The sequence below is a fragment of the Seriola dumerili genome, unplaced genomic scaffold, assembly GCF_002260705.1.
Source record: "Seriola dumerili isolate Sdu_G_001 unplaced genomic scaffold, Sdu_1.0 BDQW01000113.1, whole genome shotgun sequence".
Taxonomy (NCBI): Eukaryota; Metazoa; Chordata; class Actinopteri; order Carangiformes; family Carangidae; genus Seriola; species Seriola dumerili.
In genome coordinates this window covers 279882-302030 of record NW_019174368.1, presented here as the reverse complement: position 1 = coordinate 302030, position 22149 = coordinate 279882, and the positions used below count along the sequence as shown (strand labels likewise).

Genomic DNA, 22149 nt, shown 5'->3' with positions numbered 1-22149 from the left:
TTTGGTTTTTACCAACTTTTTCTTGCAGCAGCCACAAACCAGAAAATCTGAAACTGGACTGCTTCTTTGTCAATGCGTGTGTGTGTGCGTGTGTGCGTGTGTGTGCGTGTGTGTGCGTGTGTGTGTGTGTGTGTGTTTGTACGTACGTGTGTGTATAAGGGGAAAATAATCTTAAACTTTTGTCAGGAATAAAATCTGAGCTTGCGCCCCTTACACTCACTGTACATACAGAACATGTTCAGAGGTCAAAGGTAAAGAAATGATGAAATCTGTCCTCGTCTAACTGGTCACAAGCACAGGGTTGATCATCTTGGCCTTATTGTCGCTGTCTGTTTAGCTTTGATTAGCTTTGAACCCACGTGGGACGCCATAGGAAAAAGGGCGTGCCAAAGAGTGGGAGGTGACCAATCAGAACACCTTCGTATAGAAAGGTCAAAGGTCAGACTACTCAGTAGGTATGTCCTAATTGAATTTCCTCCCTGGCCAGCAGACAGGAAACATCCTGACGTCCCAACATGCTGCAGGGTGTGGAGCCTTCCAGGATGTAGCCTGATTCACTAGTGTAATCACCCATGACCAGGAGTGCGTACTCGCCACAGGCCCATGGCAGGTCAGGGTCACTGCCTTGCTCAAGGGCACATTGGTACAGTAGATACTGATGGTGATAAGATGCTAAAACCTCCCTCTCTCTCTATCTATATATATATTTCCCTACTTACATCTTTCTCTCTTTCTCTGTCTTTGTATTTGTGTGTTAACCTGTCGGCTCGTGACTTGTTGAGTCTCTATGCTACCAAGAGCCAACCTGAAGAAATAGTCCAAATGACATTATACAAAGTCTCTTTGACTCACTCACACACATACATACAAACACATGCACGTAGACACACACACACACACACACACACACACACACACACACACACACACACACACACACACACACACACACACACACATATCCAGTGATCAGTCTAAGCTGATTGGAGCAGCTAAGCTGATTGGGGCTTCCGATCTGAGTGCTGCTGAGTCTTAGCATTGTAGCTTATACATGAATACTGTAAAAACCTAAACTGCCACACACAGAAAGTGTGTTTCCATTCACCTGTTTTTATGTTTTTACAATTTTAGATTCACACATAAAAAGCACACAGTAAGTGAGAATGCAGGAAATTAGAGACAGACATTAAGACAAAATGCTACAAAGTGCAATGGAAACAGACTTATCCTATAAATCGTGATGAACTTTTCAGCAGACAGAAATATCAGATTTGTGTGAAGAGAAAAAGAGAGAAGAACCTTCCTCAAATTATACATGAAACAAACATAAATGTCATCACCATGACCATCATTTGCTTGAATCTTTTAATGATGTCATCTTGTTGCACCTCTTCTTCTGCAGTAGCTAAATGGTGAACGTGACATACAGTACATGCATGAAAGTTGTGTGTTAAATTTGCATGGAACACTTGTTTATAGAGAGTGTGTGATACAAAAATTATCCATGTCTCAAAATGAAGACATCTGCACTGTGAATCCTGTCATACTGACACAAAGTACAGTCATGCTTAAAGTTCATTGTCGTCAGTAGTCAGTGTAAACAGAATTGTGTGAATGCCACATTCATACTGCTGAATAAAATGTATGAGTGTTGAAGTAATTCTCAGAATTTATTATATGTTACTCATCTGTTCTCACTTTGAGAAACCACTGATAAAGGCTATATCTGATTATGTCACAGACATAAAACATAAATATATATATTTTTTTTAAACCAAATTAGGAATGAATTTGGAGACTGTGGAGGCCACATGTGTACTATAAAGTCATAGCACAAACACAAGTGTGTACCGGGCATTATGGTTTTGCAATAGTTTTCTTTCTTGGAAGTTGACTTCATGTCTTATCAGTCACTGTAAACACCAATTTCCACAGATAATCCTTGTGCCATTTCAGTAGCTCTTACTCATCTGTTTTCCAACGCAAGGCTACGTAAAAGGATGATTGTGCATCGTGTCCTTTTTTTTTTTTTTTGAGGACGGCCACTGCACCCTCCTACCTCCTTCCTATACCTCCTAACTGCTGCTGCAGCTGTGTTTGGACCTGCTGGTGCTCTTGTCTCTGAGTGGTTTCTTACTCATTCAGACATTTCAAAGCTGAGAAAGCGCTCAGGTTATTTTTATAAACCTTGTTCATGCAATTAGCCTTAATTGGAAATCACAGTTGCAATCAGATTTATTGCAGTGGTCAGAGGCAAACTGACTTTAGTGATATTGCACAGGGGTGTACTCAACTTGTTGTATACTGTAAATAAAAGCATTTTTTTTGTTTTGATCAGACAGCGCTGCCGTCTAAAGTTGGCGGGGCGCGGCTCTTGTAGCGACCTGTAGCAGGCGTATTTGTTTGTGTCTGCGTTTTGTTGTTTTAAAGTTGTTTGCTGCAGTTGTTTTGCTGTCTTCTGTGTGCACATGCTCGACTTAGTGTCTGGTGTTTTTATAGTGTTCTGTGTTTAATTATATTGTTGCACTTGTGTTGTTTTTATCTGTTTTTTTAATCTGTAGCCCTGACTGCAAATCAAGTTTACAACGTGGGATAATAAAATAAAACATGTCTGAAAAATGTCTGAAATGTCTGAATGATGCAACTTGAAACTAGGAGTTGATACAAACTTAGGAAGTAATAGATTTATGAATAGCTGGTTTAACCCATTCCACGTGACCACACAATGCCAGTCATTCGCAGCAAGAATTTTCAACTGAAGAGTGAAGCTTTTATTCCACTGACAGATTTGAAAATATGATGAATCTTTCACTTGATGAGTTCCCATATCTTTCATTTGAACAGGTGAAATATCAGCTAATGCCACTCTGTTGCCTGAAGCAAGAAATCAATATTAATTTGTCATAGTATTTGGTCCAAGTGGTTGCCACAAATCCAAAGCAGTGCATTGCCACTGATCTAGGGGATGGGACTGACATGTTTAGTTTTAATATTTCCTACATTAAACTAATTTCTATAAAGCAAGAGTGCACTTTCTTTTCCAGCAGTAATTAATTTCCTTTCTTCTTCATGATTATTATTTTTTTCAGTTTCCACATACTGATATAAATAACAGCAGGTTTCTCTGATAACTATATATGTATGTATATATATAGTCTATGTATATGGCACATTTTAACATAAAGCTAAGCTAATGCCAAGGTAATACTAGGGTAATTCTAAGTCATCGCTACCTAGCGCTAGGCTAAAGCTAGGCTAATGCTAGACTTGAGGCTATTTTTAGGCGATGAGACACTGTGTTCCTCACTTTTTTACAACACTATCACAGCTCATCTAAATAAAAGGGGAACTGCCTCTCTGTGTGTGTGTGTGTGTGTGTGTATGAAATGAATTATGTAATAGTCTGCTGTATCCCTGACAACATTTTCCAGACTCATCAATCACTCATTTCCCTCTCTATCTCTCTGTTTCTCTGTCCTGCAGTAGTGGAGGTGAAGAGCAGCTTCCCATCGGGCATGCAGAGCCCAGTAGGAGCAGCGAGCGAGCACAGAGGAGGAGGAGGTGGAGAAGGTGGTGAGTAGGGAGTCCTCTAAGAGTCCTTGAGGGGGAGGTCCAGGTCTCCAAAAGGGGGTTCGAATAAATGGGTCAAATGCTTCCTAAAAGTGGATCAGTGGCATGTGGAAGAGGTTTAAGGGGATTTTAAGAGTCCTTGGGTGGGTTCAGGTGTTACTTAAAGTAGTTCTTCAAAGAATGCACAACACCAATCAAAGCTTTTTGAACTCATTGAACACATAATTAGTCCTCCAGTCAACTTCCGTTCTGTGCAGCAGATACAAAGGTCTTGCAGGAGGCACCAGTCAGAGTCTTCAAGGGGAAGTCTGTTTATAGTCTGTTTACAGATGTTGGGGAGTGCTGCTTATGTGAAAAAGTGTATAAAGCCTTTTGTGGCTCCACAGGGAGCTGCATGAAGTCTGATAAGGTGGTGTCAGATGAGTCAGTGTTGGTTGGGACAAAGGTCTACAAATTTGAAAGTGAAAATATCTGTGGGTGTAGAGTTAGAAAGAACTGAGCTTACCAGATATCTGTAGCCTGCTCCTTATCTCTGCTTGAGGCTAGTAGCTCCAGGCTACACTAGCTGCTACTAGCATAACACACCCCAAACTCAGAGTGAACTGTTGGCGGTCAAGTTGCACTGTGGCTAATATAGACACCAGGTTTTGAAAAAGAAGAATGAATAAAATAAAAAGATATCTCTGGTTCTCCTGCATAAATTTTGACCATTTATTTATTTATTTTGCTTTTATGCTAAGTACTGTTTTAAGCTGAATTTATGCTCGATACAAAGAGTCAATGGGAGACCCACTGTAGATACCCACATAGGTTTAGATTTGTAGTTCAGTTTCAGATTCACCCACTGATAGCACCTTGGCATTACTAGATGGATGATCACTTGCATATGGTGGCTAATGTTACCTAATGTTATCAAACTTAAAATAGCTATTATGGGGTCACTGAGTCGACTTGCTGTCTCTGTGACTGTACTTGTGCTACAGTTGCACAACATTTTAGCAGTTATCATTTTATTGAAATTATTTTGTCACTTGTTTCTACAGCAGCTTCTGTTCAGCAAATATTACAGAGTCTCAGTTGAAGTTGTTTTTATGGTTCTCTTAAATGGTTCTTCAGCTACTGAAGAGGCCAAGGGATGTCAAGGCGTCAAGGTGTTACAACCAAAGTGCTTGAAAGCCTGTTCCCCACACCTTTCTGTTGTTAAAGTCCAGACTTGGTCCAACAAATTTTGTAGTTTTCCTGACAATCGAGCAAGCAAGCGCACTTGTTTGAAATTCAGTCAGGCTCTTGTTCTGTTCGTCACACTTTTTGTGTGTACAACCCAGAGCATCATGGCCTATGAAGAAGTGAGCGCCATAATCCTCATTTTAAATGATTATTGCCTGACACATTGTAGTCTAGTCCAAGCATATCCTGGTCTTTAGGGTTGCTCTGAGGTGTGATGGAGGTCCTTTCGGAGGATTTTGGTGGTCTTTGAGAAGTTCAAGACAAGTGGACAAGCAGGCAGATACAGGCAACAGGTAACTAAATGAAGCTAGAGGGCACATAGGAAAAAACACAGGAACATAAATAAAGAGTATATTTAAATACTGGCTGAAGTGATGAGGAAACTGGGAACAGGTATGTGAGTGGGTGGGGAAGCTCAGGTGAAAATGGAAAGCAGGTGAGCAGACAGATATGGGGACAGGGAAAAAGCCGGGGAATGGACGGATGGAGATTGGCAGGTGTGAGGAGACAAAGGGAAGAACATGGCCTGGGAGAAGTGAGCAGGGGCAAACAAAAGAATGTACTAAACAAAAAGGACATGATTTACGTCAGTCAGAAATTCAAAATACAGAACATTCAGCAGACTGACAGAAAGATGCACAAATACAACAAAATCAGCAGTTGAGTCAGGACCTCTTGTCCGTTGGTGCTTTTCCAGGTGGGGGTCCAGGAGAAGGCCCAGGAGGAGGAGGTGGAGGAGGAAGCCCTGTGGACCTGCGGACAGAACCCAGGGTGGGGTCTCTGTCTGGGGGTGCGGCGGCGGTGGACACGACCCTGAGAGAGCAGCAGCTCCAGCAGGAACTGGTGCTTCTCAAACAGCAGCAGGAGCTCCAGAAACAGCTGCTGTTTGCAGAGTTCCAGAAAAAACACGAAGTGCTAACAAGACAACATGAAGTCCAGCTGCAGGAGCACCTGAAGGTAGATAGCCAGGTTAGGGTTAACCTACAGTATGAGCCACTCGACAGGACAGCAACCTTTAAAAGTGACTTTCATCTCTAATTCGTTGGTGAGTTAATCATCCCATGAGTCATCCAGTAAAATGTGTGTGTTGTGTCTGTGTTTAAGCAACAACAGGAGCTGCTGGCAGCAAAGCGGCAGCAGGAGCTGGAACAGAAGAGGAAACTGGAGCAACAAAGACATGAAGAGCAGGAGAAACAGAGGCTGGAGCAACAACTGCTGCTGCTGAGGAACAAGGAGAAAGGAAAAGAGAGTAGGTTACACCACTGCTGCTGATATCACCACCCTGCTATCCACACGTTTGCTCTTTGTCTGCAAGCAAGTGTGGAGTGTTTTGCTGATTGTTGTCTTGCATGTGTGTGTGTTTTGGCAGGTGCCATTGCCAGTACTGAGGTGAAGCTGAAGCTCCAGGAGTTCCTTCTCAGTAAGAAAGAGCCTGGTCCTGGTGGACTGAACCATTCCTTCTCCCCAAAGTGCTGGTGAGGATTCTGAGAGGTCCACCTACCTGTCTCTGGACAGATCAGTCACATCACTGTAACATTACATTTTCAGTCAGTCTCAAACTAAATTCCTCAACTTTATTCTGGGAATTGTGTCTTTGTCATCCTAATGTAAACGTAGGCTGCATTCCCAGTCATTTTGCTGGTGCATGTAAGTTGTTCTGTCCAACTTATTTCTAAGTCTGCAGAATGCACCAGCTGGGCAAAAAAAAAAAGTAGGTCTTAACCCTTACAGAGTGCTGCAGGAATGAGTCCTAAAACCCAGAAATTAGTTAGCATTTTAGCACTTCCAATTCCCTCATCCTGAAGTCCAGGGGTTTTTCTGTTGTCTGTCTGTCCCATTCTTGTGGATGCAATATCTCAGTAATGCCTTTGCAGAACTACTTCAAATTTGGCACAAACATTCGCATGGACTCGAGGATGAACTGATTTGATTTTGGTGGTCAAAGGTCAAAGGTCACAGTGACTTCACAAAACACGGAACGCAACACTTAACAAAAAGTCAAATACGAACACTTCAGAAAAACAATTTCAGTGACCAAATGTAACAACACCAGTTTGTTCAATCACTTGGGACAAAATCACATTGCTGAATATGAAGAGTGGATGGCTCAAACGGAGTGAGAGACTGATGGGCACCAAAATAATTGTTAATTAATCAAGGTAAAAGTTTGAAGTAATCGTGATATTGATTTGAAGGCATATCTCCCATCCGCCATCCATAGCTCTAATCAAAATAAGTTGTCAAGGAGATTCTTCTCTCAATCTATTAAGAAATATTTTTCTCCTTCTATTTTTCATTTTAATTCATTCTAAATACATGGATGAAACTGAGAATATGCAGCACACCATTGTATCACCTCTGTCTGAATGACAGGGAGGTATCACATTAAGAGATACATGAATGTAAAGTAAAGGGCCCTGAAAAGGGCTATGGATGGGATGATGTCATACCAGTCCCAACAACAGCTGGAAAAATTTCACTGATCTGAAACATAAAAAAATGTCAGGTTTTGGTGTCAGTCCTCGAGAATATTTTTCCCTAAATCCATCTTTCAACAATGTTCAGTTGTAATACATGACTAAATGAAGCAGAGGTTTACTAAGCGGGTTGCCAGAAAACGTTTAGTGCAGCACTTAATCACTTAATATTGTGAAACGGTTTTACCAGCCAGCTAATTGGCTTTCTCCTTGTGTTTGTGTGTCTGCAGGGGAGCCCAGCACACCTCTCTGGAGCAGAGCTCTCCTCCGCAGAGTAACACACCAGGAACTCCTCCCTCCTACAAACTGCCCCCACTGCTGGGGAACTATGAGAGCAAAGATGATTTCCCACTCCGCAAGACAGGTAGGAGACACAGACTGAGGCACAGACACACACAAAGACAGAGGGAGGATGTGTGTGTGTAAGATTGTCACTTGTCATAGTTTGATGAAAGACAATGCGGGGGTAGAGTGTGGACGGTGGTGTGTTCATATATATATATATATTTGTGTGTGTGTGTGTGTGTGTGTACCTGCTTTGATGACTCAGTCTGACTCACCAGTAAGGAGGTAGCCCAAACCTAGTGATAAAACACACATACACTGTTCCAGACGTACCTGAAACTATGTGAAAGCATTTTATCTGATCATTTGAGGTCAGAGGTCAGAGGTCAGGATGTGGACCTGGTTCCGTCCCCACAGAAATATTCACTGACTATTACTGACTGTTACTACTACGATGTCTGTCAAGCTTTCCGTTCCTATTTAGCATATGCAGATTACACTGATGATGGTGGAAGAAATATAATAAAAATGCAAACTCATTTTTGAAACAGTATGTTTCCATCAACTTGCTGTTGCGCATTTTCAGTTTGCAGATGAAAAAAATTGAGAGACTGGAAATTAATTAATTTCTTGTAAAGTTGAAATATTGCAAAAATGTTTATCTCAATATGCCCATCTCCTAATGTTAGCATAATTGTAATGGTTGGAGATATCCACTACAATTTTCTGGAAAACCAGTTAAAATTGCCCAAATTTGCAATGGAAACTTGATTAAGAGGTTCCTTGATTTCAAACAGAGATGGACAAAAGCAGATTTCTGAAACTTTATCTGCTGCAGCTAGCTAGCTAGCTAGTTGAGCTAAGGTTAGCTCCATGAGTTAGTTTAAAACGCCAGGTAAGGTTGACTTTTTAATGTTTCAAGTTGGTTTGTCTTAAAACAAAAATGAGACATGATGTGTCTTAAACATGTGCTTGATGGCTACAATCGGGGACAAAGACTATTTCCCATGTAGAATAAATGGAAATAAAGAGACAGCATTTTTCTTGTGTTGCAGTTTAGAGCTAGTTAGCCCTAGCATTTATGAAAAGGAAAATGTTAGCTGATTGCTTTAGTTAGTTATTTTGTTAATACGTTTGTTATTTTCCGCCAACAAAACCATCCATTTTGCAGCTTATCTTGCACACTTGTTCATGCTCCTGTTCTTAAACAGTATATTTTTAAAACATCAAGATGAGGAATGTCAAGGCTTTTAAGATGAGTAATTAACACTCTGGTAATGATGACTGTACTGTACTAAACTTTCCCTAATCCAATAAGGAGCAGGACAGAATCGCTAACGTTAACCAAAACTCTGATAGCATCTGGAACTTGCCTCCACACAGCTACACATTGAATGTATTAGTCAATGAAAGGGACTTTTTTCAAATGAACCTGTATTTCCACAAGCTAACGTAGCAGTTAGTGATGGGTTATTATATGCTAAATCTTGGTTATTGTTGCAGGTGATAAGTTAGTTAGTTTGACATGCTATTAACATGCTATTTACCTGTTTCTCGCAATGGCCTCCTGCTTGAATATTTATTTTTCCTCACTTAGCAGCTCATTGTATTAGCAAGCCCATTATATTATATTTTATCTTTTTACAGTAAGTATCTAGTTAAAGAAACTTAAAGGTTTTACCAAAGATCTTCGTTTAATCACCGATCTTTTTGTTGAACTGACAACATCATCTTATTAAATAATATTTCCACACACACAGCATAGACCGTATCTTTCTTGAAGTTCCAGAAGTGTCTTCTTTTCAACCAGTGGTCCAAGTTCTGCAGCAGGAAGCACTTTTTTCTTTTGCACCTCACTGTTTTCCAGACATGCACATATCAAAACAGCCAACCATCAGGTGTTATTAAGCAGCACTTATGCAAATCAGATGAACTGCAGTTAGACTTATTTACATCTGCAGTTCGTCTTCTTCATAATTACCTTGCTAAAATGAGAAATTGCGATGTCATGCTCAGTAAATATCCTCTAATACAGTATGTCCTAGGATACTGTGTCCAGGCCCCTGCAGTCTTACACATGATAATGAAAATGGATGGATTTATAGCATACATTTAAAATTTTACCATTCATACCACTTGTGCACAGTTCCTTCATGTCCATGTCCAAGTGTTGCTCAGTTAGATCTGTCAGTAACTGCCCTGGTGCCACATTTTCAAACAGTAATCAGGTTTTCCTGGATTCAGATACTGTTAAAGCACCATAAAACCAGGATGCTTTTTCCTCTTCCTGCTCCTTGCTCGTCACCTTGACTTTTAGACCAAAGCTACCTTAAAATACACCTGCTGTCACTGCTCATCCAGCAATCAAACTAGCCAGCCAATATGTGCAGCCAGCCAACAAGTGATGTAGGATTACAGCAGTCTGCTGCTGGCAAATCACTAGCCACCTTATATACCTCCATTAAATACGCTGCCAAACAAAACACTGCACTTCACAATAAAACATACAACACAAGAGATACAACAATGCTTATTATAAGACAATTAGAAATAAAAATGACAAGATAAAAATCTCAAATACAGAGAAAACAGACTGTAATATAACACAGTAGGGTTCAAATGATCATTGATTTTTTTTTAACTCCAAGCTTATTATTTTTTTCTTTTTTGTGTGTCTCTCGTCCAGTCTCCGAGCCTAACCTGAAGGTGCGTTCGCGGTTGAAGCAGAAGGTGGCAGAGAGGCGGAGCTCTCCACTTCTCCGCAGGAAGGATGGAACTGTCATCAGCACCTTTAAGAAGAGAGCCATAGAGATATCAGGTGAACACACATGAATACACAACAAGTGTCTGCTCAAAACAGGCATTTAACACATGATCTCACTCTCAATAAATTAGTATTAATTAACTTGAGGATGACTTCCTCTCATTCTCTCTCTCTCTCCCTCTCTCTCTCTCTCTCTCTCTCTCTCTCTCTCTCTCTCTCTCTCTCTCTGTATGTGTTTGTGTCCCTCGAACAGTCTCCTCTCTCTGTAATAGCGCTCCAGGTTCAGGTCCCAGCAGTCCCAACAGTTCCAATACAGCCATCGCCAATGGCAACACAGGATCTGTCCCTAACATACAGACTGAGGTATACACACAACCACACAGACATTTTATTTTGAAAGAAGTTATAACCACTGACTCATACAGGGGCTGGTTTCATTTTCACAGTCATCCATTCATCTCCTCACACTGCACACACAGCTCGAGTTCGCCACCTACAGTTCACTGTGGTTTAAGAAAAGTCAAGTCAGTTTATTTGTGGTGCACATTTAAAAACAAGTGAGGATCAAAGTGCTTTACAGAGAAATTTAAGATACATCAAAACAGAACAGAAAATAATAGATGAATAATTGTGTCAGACAAATTGAAGCAATTTCATAGTTTTATTAATAATCAAGGAGAGACGAAGGTTAGTTTAAAAAGGTGGGTTTTATGGGTATCATAAGGATTTAAAAGTGGTGATAGACCTGACAGTGAGAGAAACTGTTCCACAGTCTGAAAGCAGCAATGGAAAATGCTTGGTCACCTTTGGACTTAATTTGAGAACATGTAATGGTAACGAGGACTAATTTATAAGGGGATGTGTAACTCTTTTCGGTTGTGTTCAGTGTGACTTGCAGCATTTCTGTATTTAGTTATCTTTTCTTTTTTGTCAATGCGTTTCTGTGGTTGTGTTTTACTATTTTGCATCACGGTTCTGTATCTGGTTTTGTTTTATGTTCTTGCTGCAGGTTTCTATATTTGTTTATGATTCCTGTTTGTGCAGTACAATGTATACTTGGTTGTGTGCTCAAATTGGTGATGATGCTTTTTCTTCATTTGTTTGTGTCTATTTGCATGGGCATTATTTTGCCAATAGACCAAATGAAGAAAATCTGCCAGTAATGACAGAGTTTATAAATTTATAAATTTACGTATGGACGTTTGAAGACTGAGGCTCAAGGAAACAGGAAAAAAGTTTTGTTCAGCAGTTAACATCCAAGACTGAAGGGCATATGTTTTGCTTGGTTTTAAGGGGAAATATAGCTGCATGTCACCAGTGTAGCAATGATGTGTGTTAAGAAAAACAGATCCTAGCAGAAGCGTATAAGATGAAAATTAAACAGGGGGTAAACCATGCTAGATAGTGGCTGAGCAGTATTATAAATTATCAATCATAACTGAAACTGGTCTATTTTGTTGATAATAAACAAACCATTCTAAGGCCTTACCCTGAATAACTAATACAGGTGTGAGAATGAGCCTTAGTCTTAGCAGAGCTGACTCACTGCTGCGGTAGATCATGAAACCTGACTGTAATTTATAATTCGACTTGATGTTGTTGTGATCTAAAACAAGGAATATGTTGTGAAAAGAAAACTTTTTCCAGGACCATAGATGAATTGAGATTGGCAGGAAGTTAGCACAGTTGGAAGTAGTTTTTTATGTTTTTTTGATTAAAGGTAGAATGATGCTGTGCTTGAAGGAGGATGGGTCACGACCATTGACTAGGATGGTGTTGAATGTGGATAAAATACTAGGGCCAATGGTATCAAATACTTAAGACAGCTACTTGTAATTATGTCAAGTGAGCAAGTAGTAACCTTCAAAGCTTACAAGACTCATACTGAATTTGATTGGTACAAATGCATTCCTTTTATTGCTATTTTAAGTGCAGTGAATTGTGCAGTTGTTGTTGTTGTCTTGGAGTGGCATGTTTTTTGTGTTTCCACGTTGACTCAACTCCCAGTAAGCGCAGGTGGAGCATAAACATGAAGTGGTTCAAAACAGCTGTATGGTTCTGGTCATTGGCAGATGTGTTCAATAGGCCTATTATATAGTTATTAAAGACACATACAAGCAGCTGTAGAAAGAGGATTCAGAGAGTGAAATGACTTGATTTGAGAGAGATACTGTTCGTCAGTGTTTACAGTAAATGGTTGTCATAGCAACCTAAGATTCGAAAGAGCAACACGCCTAAACTAACCAGTCTACCCTTGTGTCTGTCTGTCTGTCTGTCTGCAGCTGAGATCTCTCCATCAAACGCTGGGGGCTGATGGGACATTGAGTCCTCTGAGTCTCTACACCTCGCCCTCGCTGCCAAATATTTCCCTGGGGCTCCCTGCGAACACACACATCACGGTTGGTCTACTCAGCACACACACACCGACATAAGAACATACAGGTGGACACTGGGCAGCAATACCGCACAACTGACCATTCACTAACCCCATATCCCTGAGTTACTGTTGCTACACCTACACATACACGTTTTGTCATTTATAGCCCATAACTATGAATTTTGTTAGCTGAACAGCTGGGCTTTTTTTTAACCTGTGACTGCACAAACTAATAGTTAGTTAATGATATGCTCCTTGGGCGTAACTCTTGGTTACTACTGTGGTTGGTAAACTAGTCAGCTGGGCACGCTGACTGAATTGTTCGGGGTTTGCAATTGGTCAATTGGAGGTTCAGTTATCTGTTAACTGTTAACTGTTTTCCCTGACCTTATGACTCAGTCAGGTGCATGTTAATTAGTGTCTTTCTCGAACATACTAATGACATGTAAATAATATCTTCATAACGCTCTTCCAGGATATATTTCAGTATATCGGATGTAATATTTACAATATGATCATTCAAGGAACTCTACACATATTTCACTTACTTATTATCTAATAACCGAGTTTTACAACCTGGGACCACGACCTGCAGTTACCACTTTGGCCAAGTGATTGTGTAGTGTACGATAACCATGGTAATGCCTCCTCCCGCTCCAGGCCCCCCAGAAGCTGTCTACCCAGCAGGAGGCCGAGCGTCAAGCCATCCAATCATTGCGAGGCGGCGGAGCTCTGACGGGGAAGTTTCTCTCCACATCCTCCCTACCTGCAGGTAAGTTTTACCATGGTTCATAAATGAATTAATTATTCTGTAATTATTATATTACAGTATTACATGTTATATATGTATGTACAGTGTCATTTACATACATGGAGAAACCAGACAGAATTTATTTGAATCAGTTTTGAAAGTCTGTTATTTGGAGCTTGTAAAGATATGATAATGTTTCTTTGCACGACGTGGAGACGAGACGACCAGCTCTCACTCTGCCCATTCCTCGTTACTGCAACATGTACTACTACTGGAGCAGGCCAGACAACAGACGGCTATGCTAGCTGGTATACCCATACACACACACACACACACACACACACACACACACACACACACACACACACACCCGTACAGTACATTGAAGTCCATTGCTATTATAACGACAGTGTTCACGTGTCGTGTCAAACTCATTGTCTTTTTGCTTTTACCCTCAACCCACTCAGTCCCCATGTACAGCCAGTCGCCATTGGTTACAGCAGAGAGAGGCGTGTCCAGTGGCATGCGGGCAGTCAACAAGCTGCCTCGCCATCGCCCACTGGCTCGTACCCAGAGTGCACCTTTGCCCCAGTCCCCCCAGGCCCTTCAGCAGCTGGTGGTTCAACAGCAACACCAGCACTTCCTGGAAAAACACTACAAGGTTCACATGTTCACACACACACACACACACACACACACACACACACACACACACACACACGCACATTTATAAGTGCACACCTTCGTATACTAACATTACCTTGTGTGAATAGATGCTATCGAAGGGGACTGATCTTCCAAGGCCACCACCCACCCACCCAGAGGAGACAGAGGAGGAGCTAACAGAGACCAATGACATGCAGGAAGATGACGGAGGGGTGGGCCCTCACAGGTGTGGCATTTCTAATGACCAATTTGTCAGTATTGATGATTGGTTAATCTTCATCTTTATCTTTTTATGTATATGTAAATGTAAACATCTTAACGTTATTGTAATTCTGTCCTAATCAGACTTCAGAAGGAGGGGTCAGATGACAGCACACCCTCCTCTGAGCGACTTGGTGTGCACTTGAAGGGTGAGGATGAGCGTGGGGGCATGCATGTGAAAGGGGAGAGTACCGAGAGTGAGCTGGACGAAGAGGAAGAGGATGAAGAAGTCATCCAGCTGAGGGAGGGCGACGAAGAGGAGAGGGGGAGCTATTCGCAGGTTTGTGTGAAAACAGTGTTTTTCTACGTTAAGACTGAACGTCACACTGTCAACAGCGTTTCTCTGTATCTCCACACCCACTTATATTCCGTGACAATGATTCCCAGCCAGGAGTATTTTGCATGTGCAATATCAAAATCCTATCAAATTTGTAAATGTGTTTTTTTTGGAGCAGGTCAAACGCAGATAATTCTAAGAACGTAGTTAAATAAAAGGTTAAAAATGTTTAACCGGTTGGAATAGTTAGGTAAAGTAATGAATAAACATTTGAAATGATAATGACAGTGAAACACTTTTGTAGTGTCACTTAACGTCCACTTTAAAATCAGTTTGATTAAATACATTTGGAGCATAATGGCTGGGTCGATTAAAGGGCACCCAAGCTCATCTGATCCCTGATGAGGGGCTACGTCAGACGAAAAGTGTTGGGAATCACCACTTTAAGGTCCAGAGTTAGTCTTAAACTCAGGACCCTGGTTACGCAGCATCATCCCACAGAGGGATGAATCATACAATTGCATCATCAGCCAACCTCCTGCCTGTTTTCCCTCTCTCTCTCACTTTGTTTGCTGTGCTGCAGATGTTTGCTATGAATTAGCTATCTGACTCATCGCAGCTAACAGTCGGCCCGTTACTTCAGCCCAAACCTGAGGCGGCTGCAGGTGTTTTTCACCTTTGCACACTAGTTTTCACACATAGAAATCCTGAGCTGCTCCTTGTGAGTGAGCTCATATATAACATTTCTGTTTTCTGCTCTCACTGACAAGTTCATGTTTCTAATTTACCAAAATTTGACAAGTGTATTTTCCCAATCACAGACAAGACCTAATGCCTGGCAGTGTGATGCTCTGACCAGTTGGCAGTGTGCATGTAGTTTAGATAGTGATGCTGTACTGTGTGTGAACCTCAGATGTGGACTGCTGAGGCACTAAACCAAAAACAAACCAACACTTCACTTTTAATTGACTTGCACATTAAAAAAAAAAAATTCTTTTAAAACATACTTGTTTAGTTGCTTGTTCAGCAAGACGAGGTGCAATACAAGACACGCTGATAGATAGGAAAGACAAATTAGCTAGAAAGGTTATTAAGTCATTCAAAACCTGAGTCTCAGACTGCAGCAGCAGCCGGACTTTGTTTATGTGTGTCAGGACTTTATATTATCCTTTAGCCTGAACCTACAAACTTTAAAGATTTTTTCATTGATCTTTTTTCTTCAGCCTCTTTGCAACCAATACACACCTCTGACCTGAGTTCACTGTGATTTGTGGAAAAAGCAGCTCGTATTCGAGGGGAGGTTTGAATGGATCGGTCTAAAATGTGCGATCCTATTTAACTGGATAGAAACACACAAGCACAGGATGAGTCATCAGAAGACGAAAGAAGCTTTGACATTTTACAGAAACAGGAAAGGGCAGGATTCGAATATAAAATTGCACATTAAATTTATATCTCTTCATTTATATGTATATACTGCGGTGTCCAAAAGTCTGAGACCACTTTCACAATGGGAATACACACACACACACACACACACACACACACACACATACACACGCACACGCTGTGGTATCTGGAGAAACCTAAGAGAGACTTGACACACCTCACACACACAATTGTTGACGTTGCAGTGACATCACCAGCCGGTGACTCAACCACTGGACTCACTGCTGTGTGTGTATGTGTGTGTGTGTGTGGTATTAAAGCACAGCAGCCACACATGTTGTGTAGAGTCTATATATGGGGAGTGTTGCTGTGCTCCCTGCTGCAAACTGAGTGACTCATCATGTGTGGGTGGACACTAAAACACACACACTTGTAGATATACAGACATAAAGGAACCACACACAAACACACACACACACACACACACACACACACACACACACACACACACACACACCTACATACACCACTGTGGAGGCTGGTGATCAGGACTGTCAGTCAAAGTGTCAGGAAATAGCCATTGTCATCATTATGAAAAGTGCAGCAGTTGAATCAATCAATCAATCAATCAATCAATCAATCATCATCAGTTTTAATCTATGAAGCACCTTTTCTTACTGATTTTTATGAATGATATTTATCATTATAATGATTACACTGTGTGTGTGGGTGTGATGACAGGGAGAGAGACGGGAGCACTGTTGGTGTTAAACTATTCTACACGCACGCACACACACACACACACACTCCATCACTGCAGAGAAGGGACTGCTCTCTGATTCATCCCTCTGCTGTGACTCCTAACTGTCTCTCCTCCTCTTGTCTCTCTTTACCCTTCCCATCAGCCCTTGCAGCAGTTGGGTGTATTCCAGTCCTCCCTGCCCCACAGACCTCTGGGAAGAGCGCAGTCCTCCCCTGCAACCACGGTCAATCCCATCAAACACCTCTTTACTACTGGTCAGTATTTTTTTTGTGTGTGTGTGCACATCTGTTTGTGACTGAATGAGAGTTTGACATCACTGGTGTCAGTCCACCTACTGTAAGCTACAATGCTTGTTGCTTAGCAACAGAGATCTGACTCTCCGTTGGCTGACCGTTCAGACAAACTAAGTGAACTGAATGAAATACCATCAATTTTAAAGCTGTGTTTCCTGTTTTATAACATTTAAACATGTTCAACTAAGATCCCTCATTATTGTGATGTGTTATCACTTCCTGTTTATGTTTTTTTTGTTGTGTTGTTGCTGTTCTCTGTAAATATTAACTTAACATTTCCTGTATTTGTTTCACTTTAAAAGCTTCTGAGATTGTTGCAAAATAAATTTGTTGTTGCTGTGTCTCACAAGTAAAAACCACAGAGTGCACATGGAGTAAAAAGATGAATATGGTATTTAAGGCTAAAGTAGCAAAGTGCAAAATATGTACAGTGTCCAAATCTTCAACTGCATGTTATTTGTGGCAGTTGTTAATGAGGCTTTTGTCTTAACCAACAACCTGTATGACAGGAGGTATGAAGTAATAAAAGGGTGTGAATGATCCTGTTTGATGAGGCTGAGTTTCCAGCTGACCGGATGTAGGGATCTGATTGTTGGGATCTTAATTTTCAAGTCACATTAGCCATATATACGTCTTATTAAACTATGTCTGCCTTAAGTACAGTGGTAAATTCAATGTCCTGCATGTATCACACACCTTTCACTTGGAGCTACTGACATCTTGTGGAGTTTATTTGTTACTACAAAATACAATAACATCATGGAGGATCATTAACACACATTTGTTGTTGTGCTGGGGTAATAAAAGCTGTGAATATTTGGATAGTTTATCATTATATGAATAAATATGTTTCATCCTCTGTTGATTAGCCGTATCAGTTGTCCTTTGGAGGTTGCCAGGGGACTGGATGGGACTGGGTTATACTCAGGAATGAAATTTTCTTTTCTCTATTTTTTTATGCGTCCTCCATCTCTACCCAACTTCTTTTTAAAGTCCACACTTCAGCTGTTATTGGAGTAAAAGCTTTTATTTGAGGTGCTATTCTGTCTCTCTCTCTCTCTGTTACTCCAGGGCTTGTGTATGACAGTCTGATGTTGAAGCATCAGTGTGTGTGTGGCAATGCTCACATCCACCCAGAGCATGCTGGGAGAGTGCAGAGCATCTGGTCCAGACTGCAGGAGACGGGCCTGCTGGGCCGCTGCGAGGTACACACACACACACACACACACACACACACACACACACAAACACACTCAAACACCCAAACATTTGTACCTCTATCTTTGTGAGGACATATGTTGACAACCCAAGCCCCTTACCCTAACCCCAGAAACCCCTAAGGCTAATTGTAACATTAAGCCTTAAACCCACAATGTTGTGTGATATCCCAGCATGCATTGCTATACACTGCTTATGTTCACCTCCCAAGTGTGCGGTTAAAGCCCTCATGGCAGTTTATTATCATCAGTTGCTGTAAATGCATCATTTCTGGATTTTCCATCTCATGTATAGAAGCTTTTTTATGACAACAGGCAATTGCTAAATATCCCTTGTATTATTGTTTTTTTTCTAATGTGCAAATTAAAAATGCAAAAACTTTACTCAGTCTGTCTCTGTCTGTGTGTGAGCAGAGGATTCGTGGGCGTAAAGCGTCTCTGGATGAGATCCAGTCTGTTCATTCAGAGTTTCACACTCTGCTCTATGGAACCAGTCCGCTCAATCGACACAAACTGGACCACAAGAAACTGCTGGGTAACTGTCTGTCTGTCTGTCTGTCTGTCTGTCTGTCTGTCTGTCTCTCTGTCTCTCTGTCTGTCTCTCTGTCTCTCTGTCTCTCTGTCTCTCTGTCTGTCTGTCTGTCTGTCTGTCTGTCTGTCTGTCTGTCTGTCTGTCTGTCTGTCTGTCTGTCTGTCTGTCTGTCTGTCTAGGTATTTTTTATGCACGTGTGTACATGCTAATATGAACTCTGTGGTTTCTCTGTAATGCATCCTGATGCTCACACAATACAGTTCCTGTAACCTCTGCTGATTGGTTGTTTCAGGTCCAATCAGCCAGAAGATGTACGCCGTTCTTCCCTGTGGAGGAATAGGGGTGAGACAACCTTTCTGTCAGTATCTGATACTGTTTTATCTCTCAGAGTTGAAACCCTGGACTGAGCTCTGTGCTGCCCCCTGCAGGTGGACAGTGACACAGTGTGGAATGAAATGCACTCATCAGCAGCGGTTCGCATGGCGGTTGGCTCGGTCATCGAGCTGGCCTTCAGAGTGGCGGCAGGGGAGCTGAAGGTAACACACGGAGATATTCACAAGTGTGTACACACAAACACACACTGAACATAAACTTTTGTGAGACCTGTCCTTCACACTGTGTTTGTTTTTGCACCAGAACGGCTTCGCAGTGGTGCGTCCACCAGGTCACCACGCTGAGGAATCCACTGCCATGTAAGCTCACCCACAACATTACTGTTACACAACTAGATATTTCTCTACTTCACATCTTCATGTTGACTTACAGTTTGTACCCTTTTTTTGTATGTATGCGTGTGTGTGCGTGGGTGTGTGTGTGTGTGGGGGTGTGTTTGTGTGTGGGTGTGTGTGTGAACAGGGGCTTTTGTTTCTTCAATTCAGTAGCTATCACTGCAAAGCTGCTGCAACAGAAACTGGGAGTGGGCAAGATCCTCATTGTGGATTGGGTGAGAAGCACTGATACACTCACACACACACACACACACACACACACACAATCTGTCAGCATTGTCACCAGATATTTGATGAGAAAATATTGACAATATTTATTTGGCAAGAACACAGAGATTTACTCATAAATAGTGAAATTAAAATCACTATGTATAAAATAATAAAATTAGCCAGTTGTATAAAGCTAGATTTCCATGTCTTTTCTGATTATAAAGCAGGTCTACGTTCTATATTAATAATATGAAAGTATCAAAGCGCTTAGTCCACAGAGAAATGCACACAGCCTGTCAGAAATTGAGCCTTAAAACGAGCTGTCAGGATTTTTGTAACTTTGTGATGTCACAACAAAGCAGTCACTGTCCTCAGCCATACCCCACCCGGACCCACTATCCAACCTTGCAGGATTTAGTTTCTCCGAGTGTTTACCTGAAATCTGTTTTATTTTAATTCAATCACTCAGAAAAATGTCAGCCACTCAGAAGAGAGGCTCAGAGCCTCTTCTCTTCTGATTGGCTCACTGACCTGTTCTTACTAGAGCAACAGAGACAAGCCTTAGAGAGAAGATGTAAAAGTAGATGGAGATGGTTTTTGGTTATTAACACCACAAATATATTTTCTTATGGATCAACACTTCAAATAAAACACAGGAAAAATGTAACATGGGACCTTTAAAACTCTGTAGGCTAGAAAAATTAGTCATTTCGATCTACAAAGTGTAATTTACCGGCCAAATGATTCATATCCTCAACCACGCTGCCTTCATTTTTATTCATTCATATTCATTCAAACTTAATTTTAAGAGCTGAAAATTCTGACCAGGCCTTTATGCAGGCAAGCAGGACTAATCTGGATAAAATGTTGAGCAGACTGTGTGTGTTCAGTGTGTCTGTATCATAATATCCCACTGACCTTCTCTCTGATGGCACTGTGACCTGGCACTGCAGGACATTCACCATGGCAACGGCACCCAGCAGGCCTTCTACAGTGACCCCAACGTCCTCTACATCTCTCTCCATCGGTACGATAATGGAAACTTCTTTCCTGGCAGTGGAGCTCCTGAAGAGGTACACACACACACACACACACACACAAAGTAGAGGTGAGGATTCAGGAATAGTTGAACCAGAGTCGTCTCACTTTCTGATGTATTTAACTACAACACTAGTGTTTCCTGTCATCATTGTGCACCCACTGGAGACATCTACACCGTAGCTGTATGGTGCATTTTCTCCCCAGGGTATCAGTAAAGTCTTATATTAGAAGAAAAAACACTGGAATGTGTGAATACACAGTGGACATGAGACTGAAATTCATTAAAAACCTGAGCAGTGGTGACCTTACCGTCAGTGTGTTTAAAATGTGTATCTACAGGAATGCTTAGATTCAGCATGTCTTACTAACCAAAAACGCACTGCGTGTATCCTTATTGCCTGACAAATGCATTTCCCTCCTCATCAAACATTATTAAAACAGATTTTTAAAACATGGATTCTCTAAATCGACTATGAGTTCTTTCCTCCTTTTACTGGTGCATTGCTCCATTTCTTGGGGCGTTGCCACCACCAACTGTCGAGTAGTGAAACAGTGTGAAAATGTGCTTTGAGTGCTGCTTCCCCTTCTCCCGTTGATAATCCTCCTCTGCATCACGTTTCACCTATTTGTCTTTGTGTGTTTCTTCTTCTTTGTTCACACAAGTGTGCATCCTTCCTGTATGTGTAAACATCCAACAGCTCAGCTTGGCTGCTGACTTCATCTGTGTCTTTTCTCATGAAGCAGAAAGATCCTCTAGAAAACAAAACAACCTTTGGAGAGAAAAAAAAAAAGATTTAAATTTAAACATCTAAATTCAACATAAATGCTGGCTGTACATTCATATTCCTGTTTTTCATAAACAGATTAAGATGTTGTCTTGATTTGGTCCAATTCTGCTTTTCTGCTTAATGCTTAAATGCTTGCCATGTACTGGACTGGACCAGATGAGCTTGTTTATTTTATTGGTTTTAGTGCACAGTCTCCTGCACCCTGTTTACAACCATCTACTTGTATTGGATAAAAACAGGATCAGGAGGAATTTATTGTAGAGAGTGTGTACTGCAGTGCTCATTAGGAACGAACACTTTCAACTGACTTAATTAATTAATTAATTATTAAGTAATATTAAAAGTCTTCAAAAGTAAAAACTAATTCATGTGCTTATTTCCAATAATTAATAATTTATTAAGCTTTTTGACATTGACATTGAAGTGATGTGGCTGCTGTGATGTCACATGTGCGCCATCTAGTGACTTGATCTGTCACTGCATGCTACCATTAACCAACTAAGTCTAATTAAAAATATTGGTGTTTGTTTCAA

At 41.1% G+C, this 22149-nt stretch overlaps 1 protein-coding gene across 1 annotated transcript in view; it reads left to right on the top strand.

The window, feature by feature from the left end:
• hdac5 (histone deacetylase 5) overlaps positions 1 to 22149 on the top strand; it is a 32104-nt gene that overhangs the window by 4448 nt on the left and 5507 nt on the right. The window contains exons 2-24 of the mRNA XM_022747979.1: positions 3487 to 3570; positions 5525 to 5754; positions 5902 to 6046; positions 6167 to 6272; positions 7505 to 7638; positions 10246 to 10377; positions 10577 to 10686; positions 12174 to 12176; positions 12606 to 12722; positions 13361 to 13476; positions 13680 to 13759; positions 13919 to 14112; positions 14225 to 14343; positions 14463 to 14527; positions 14561 to 14673; positions 16950 to 17061; positions 18172 to 18305; positions 18732 to 18852; positions 19142 to 19191; positions 19278 to 19385; positions 19486 to 19541; positions 19705 to 19792; positions 20741 to 20860. Coding sequence (XP_022603700.1) covers positions 3487 to 3570; positions 5525 to 5754; positions 5902 to 6046; positions 6167 to 6272; positions 7505 to 7638; positions 10246 to 10377; positions 10577 to 10686; positions 12174 to 12176; positions 12606 to 12722; positions 13361 to 13476; positions 13680 to 13759; positions 13919 to 14112; positions 14225 to 14343; positions 14463 to 14527; positions 14561 to 14673; positions 16950 to 17061; positions 18172 to 18305; positions 18732 to 18852; positions 19142 to 19191; positions 19278 to 19385; positions 19486 to 19541; positions 19705 to 19792; positions 20741 to 20860 — 2537 coding nt within the window. The remainder of the gene's footprint in view (positions 1 to 3486; positions 3571 to 5524; positions 5755 to 5901; positions 6047 to 6166; positions 6273 to 7504; positions 7639 to 10245; positions 10378 to 10576; positions 10687 to 12173; positions 12177 to 12605; positions 12723 to 13360; positions 13477 to 13679; positions 13760 to 13918; positions 14113 to 14224; positions 14344 to 14462; positions 14528 to 14560; positions 14674 to 16949; positions 17062 to 18171; positions 18306 to 18731; positions 18853 to 19141; positions 19192 to 19277; positions 19386 to 19485; positions 19542 to 19704; positions 19793 to 20740; positions 20861 to 22149) is intronic.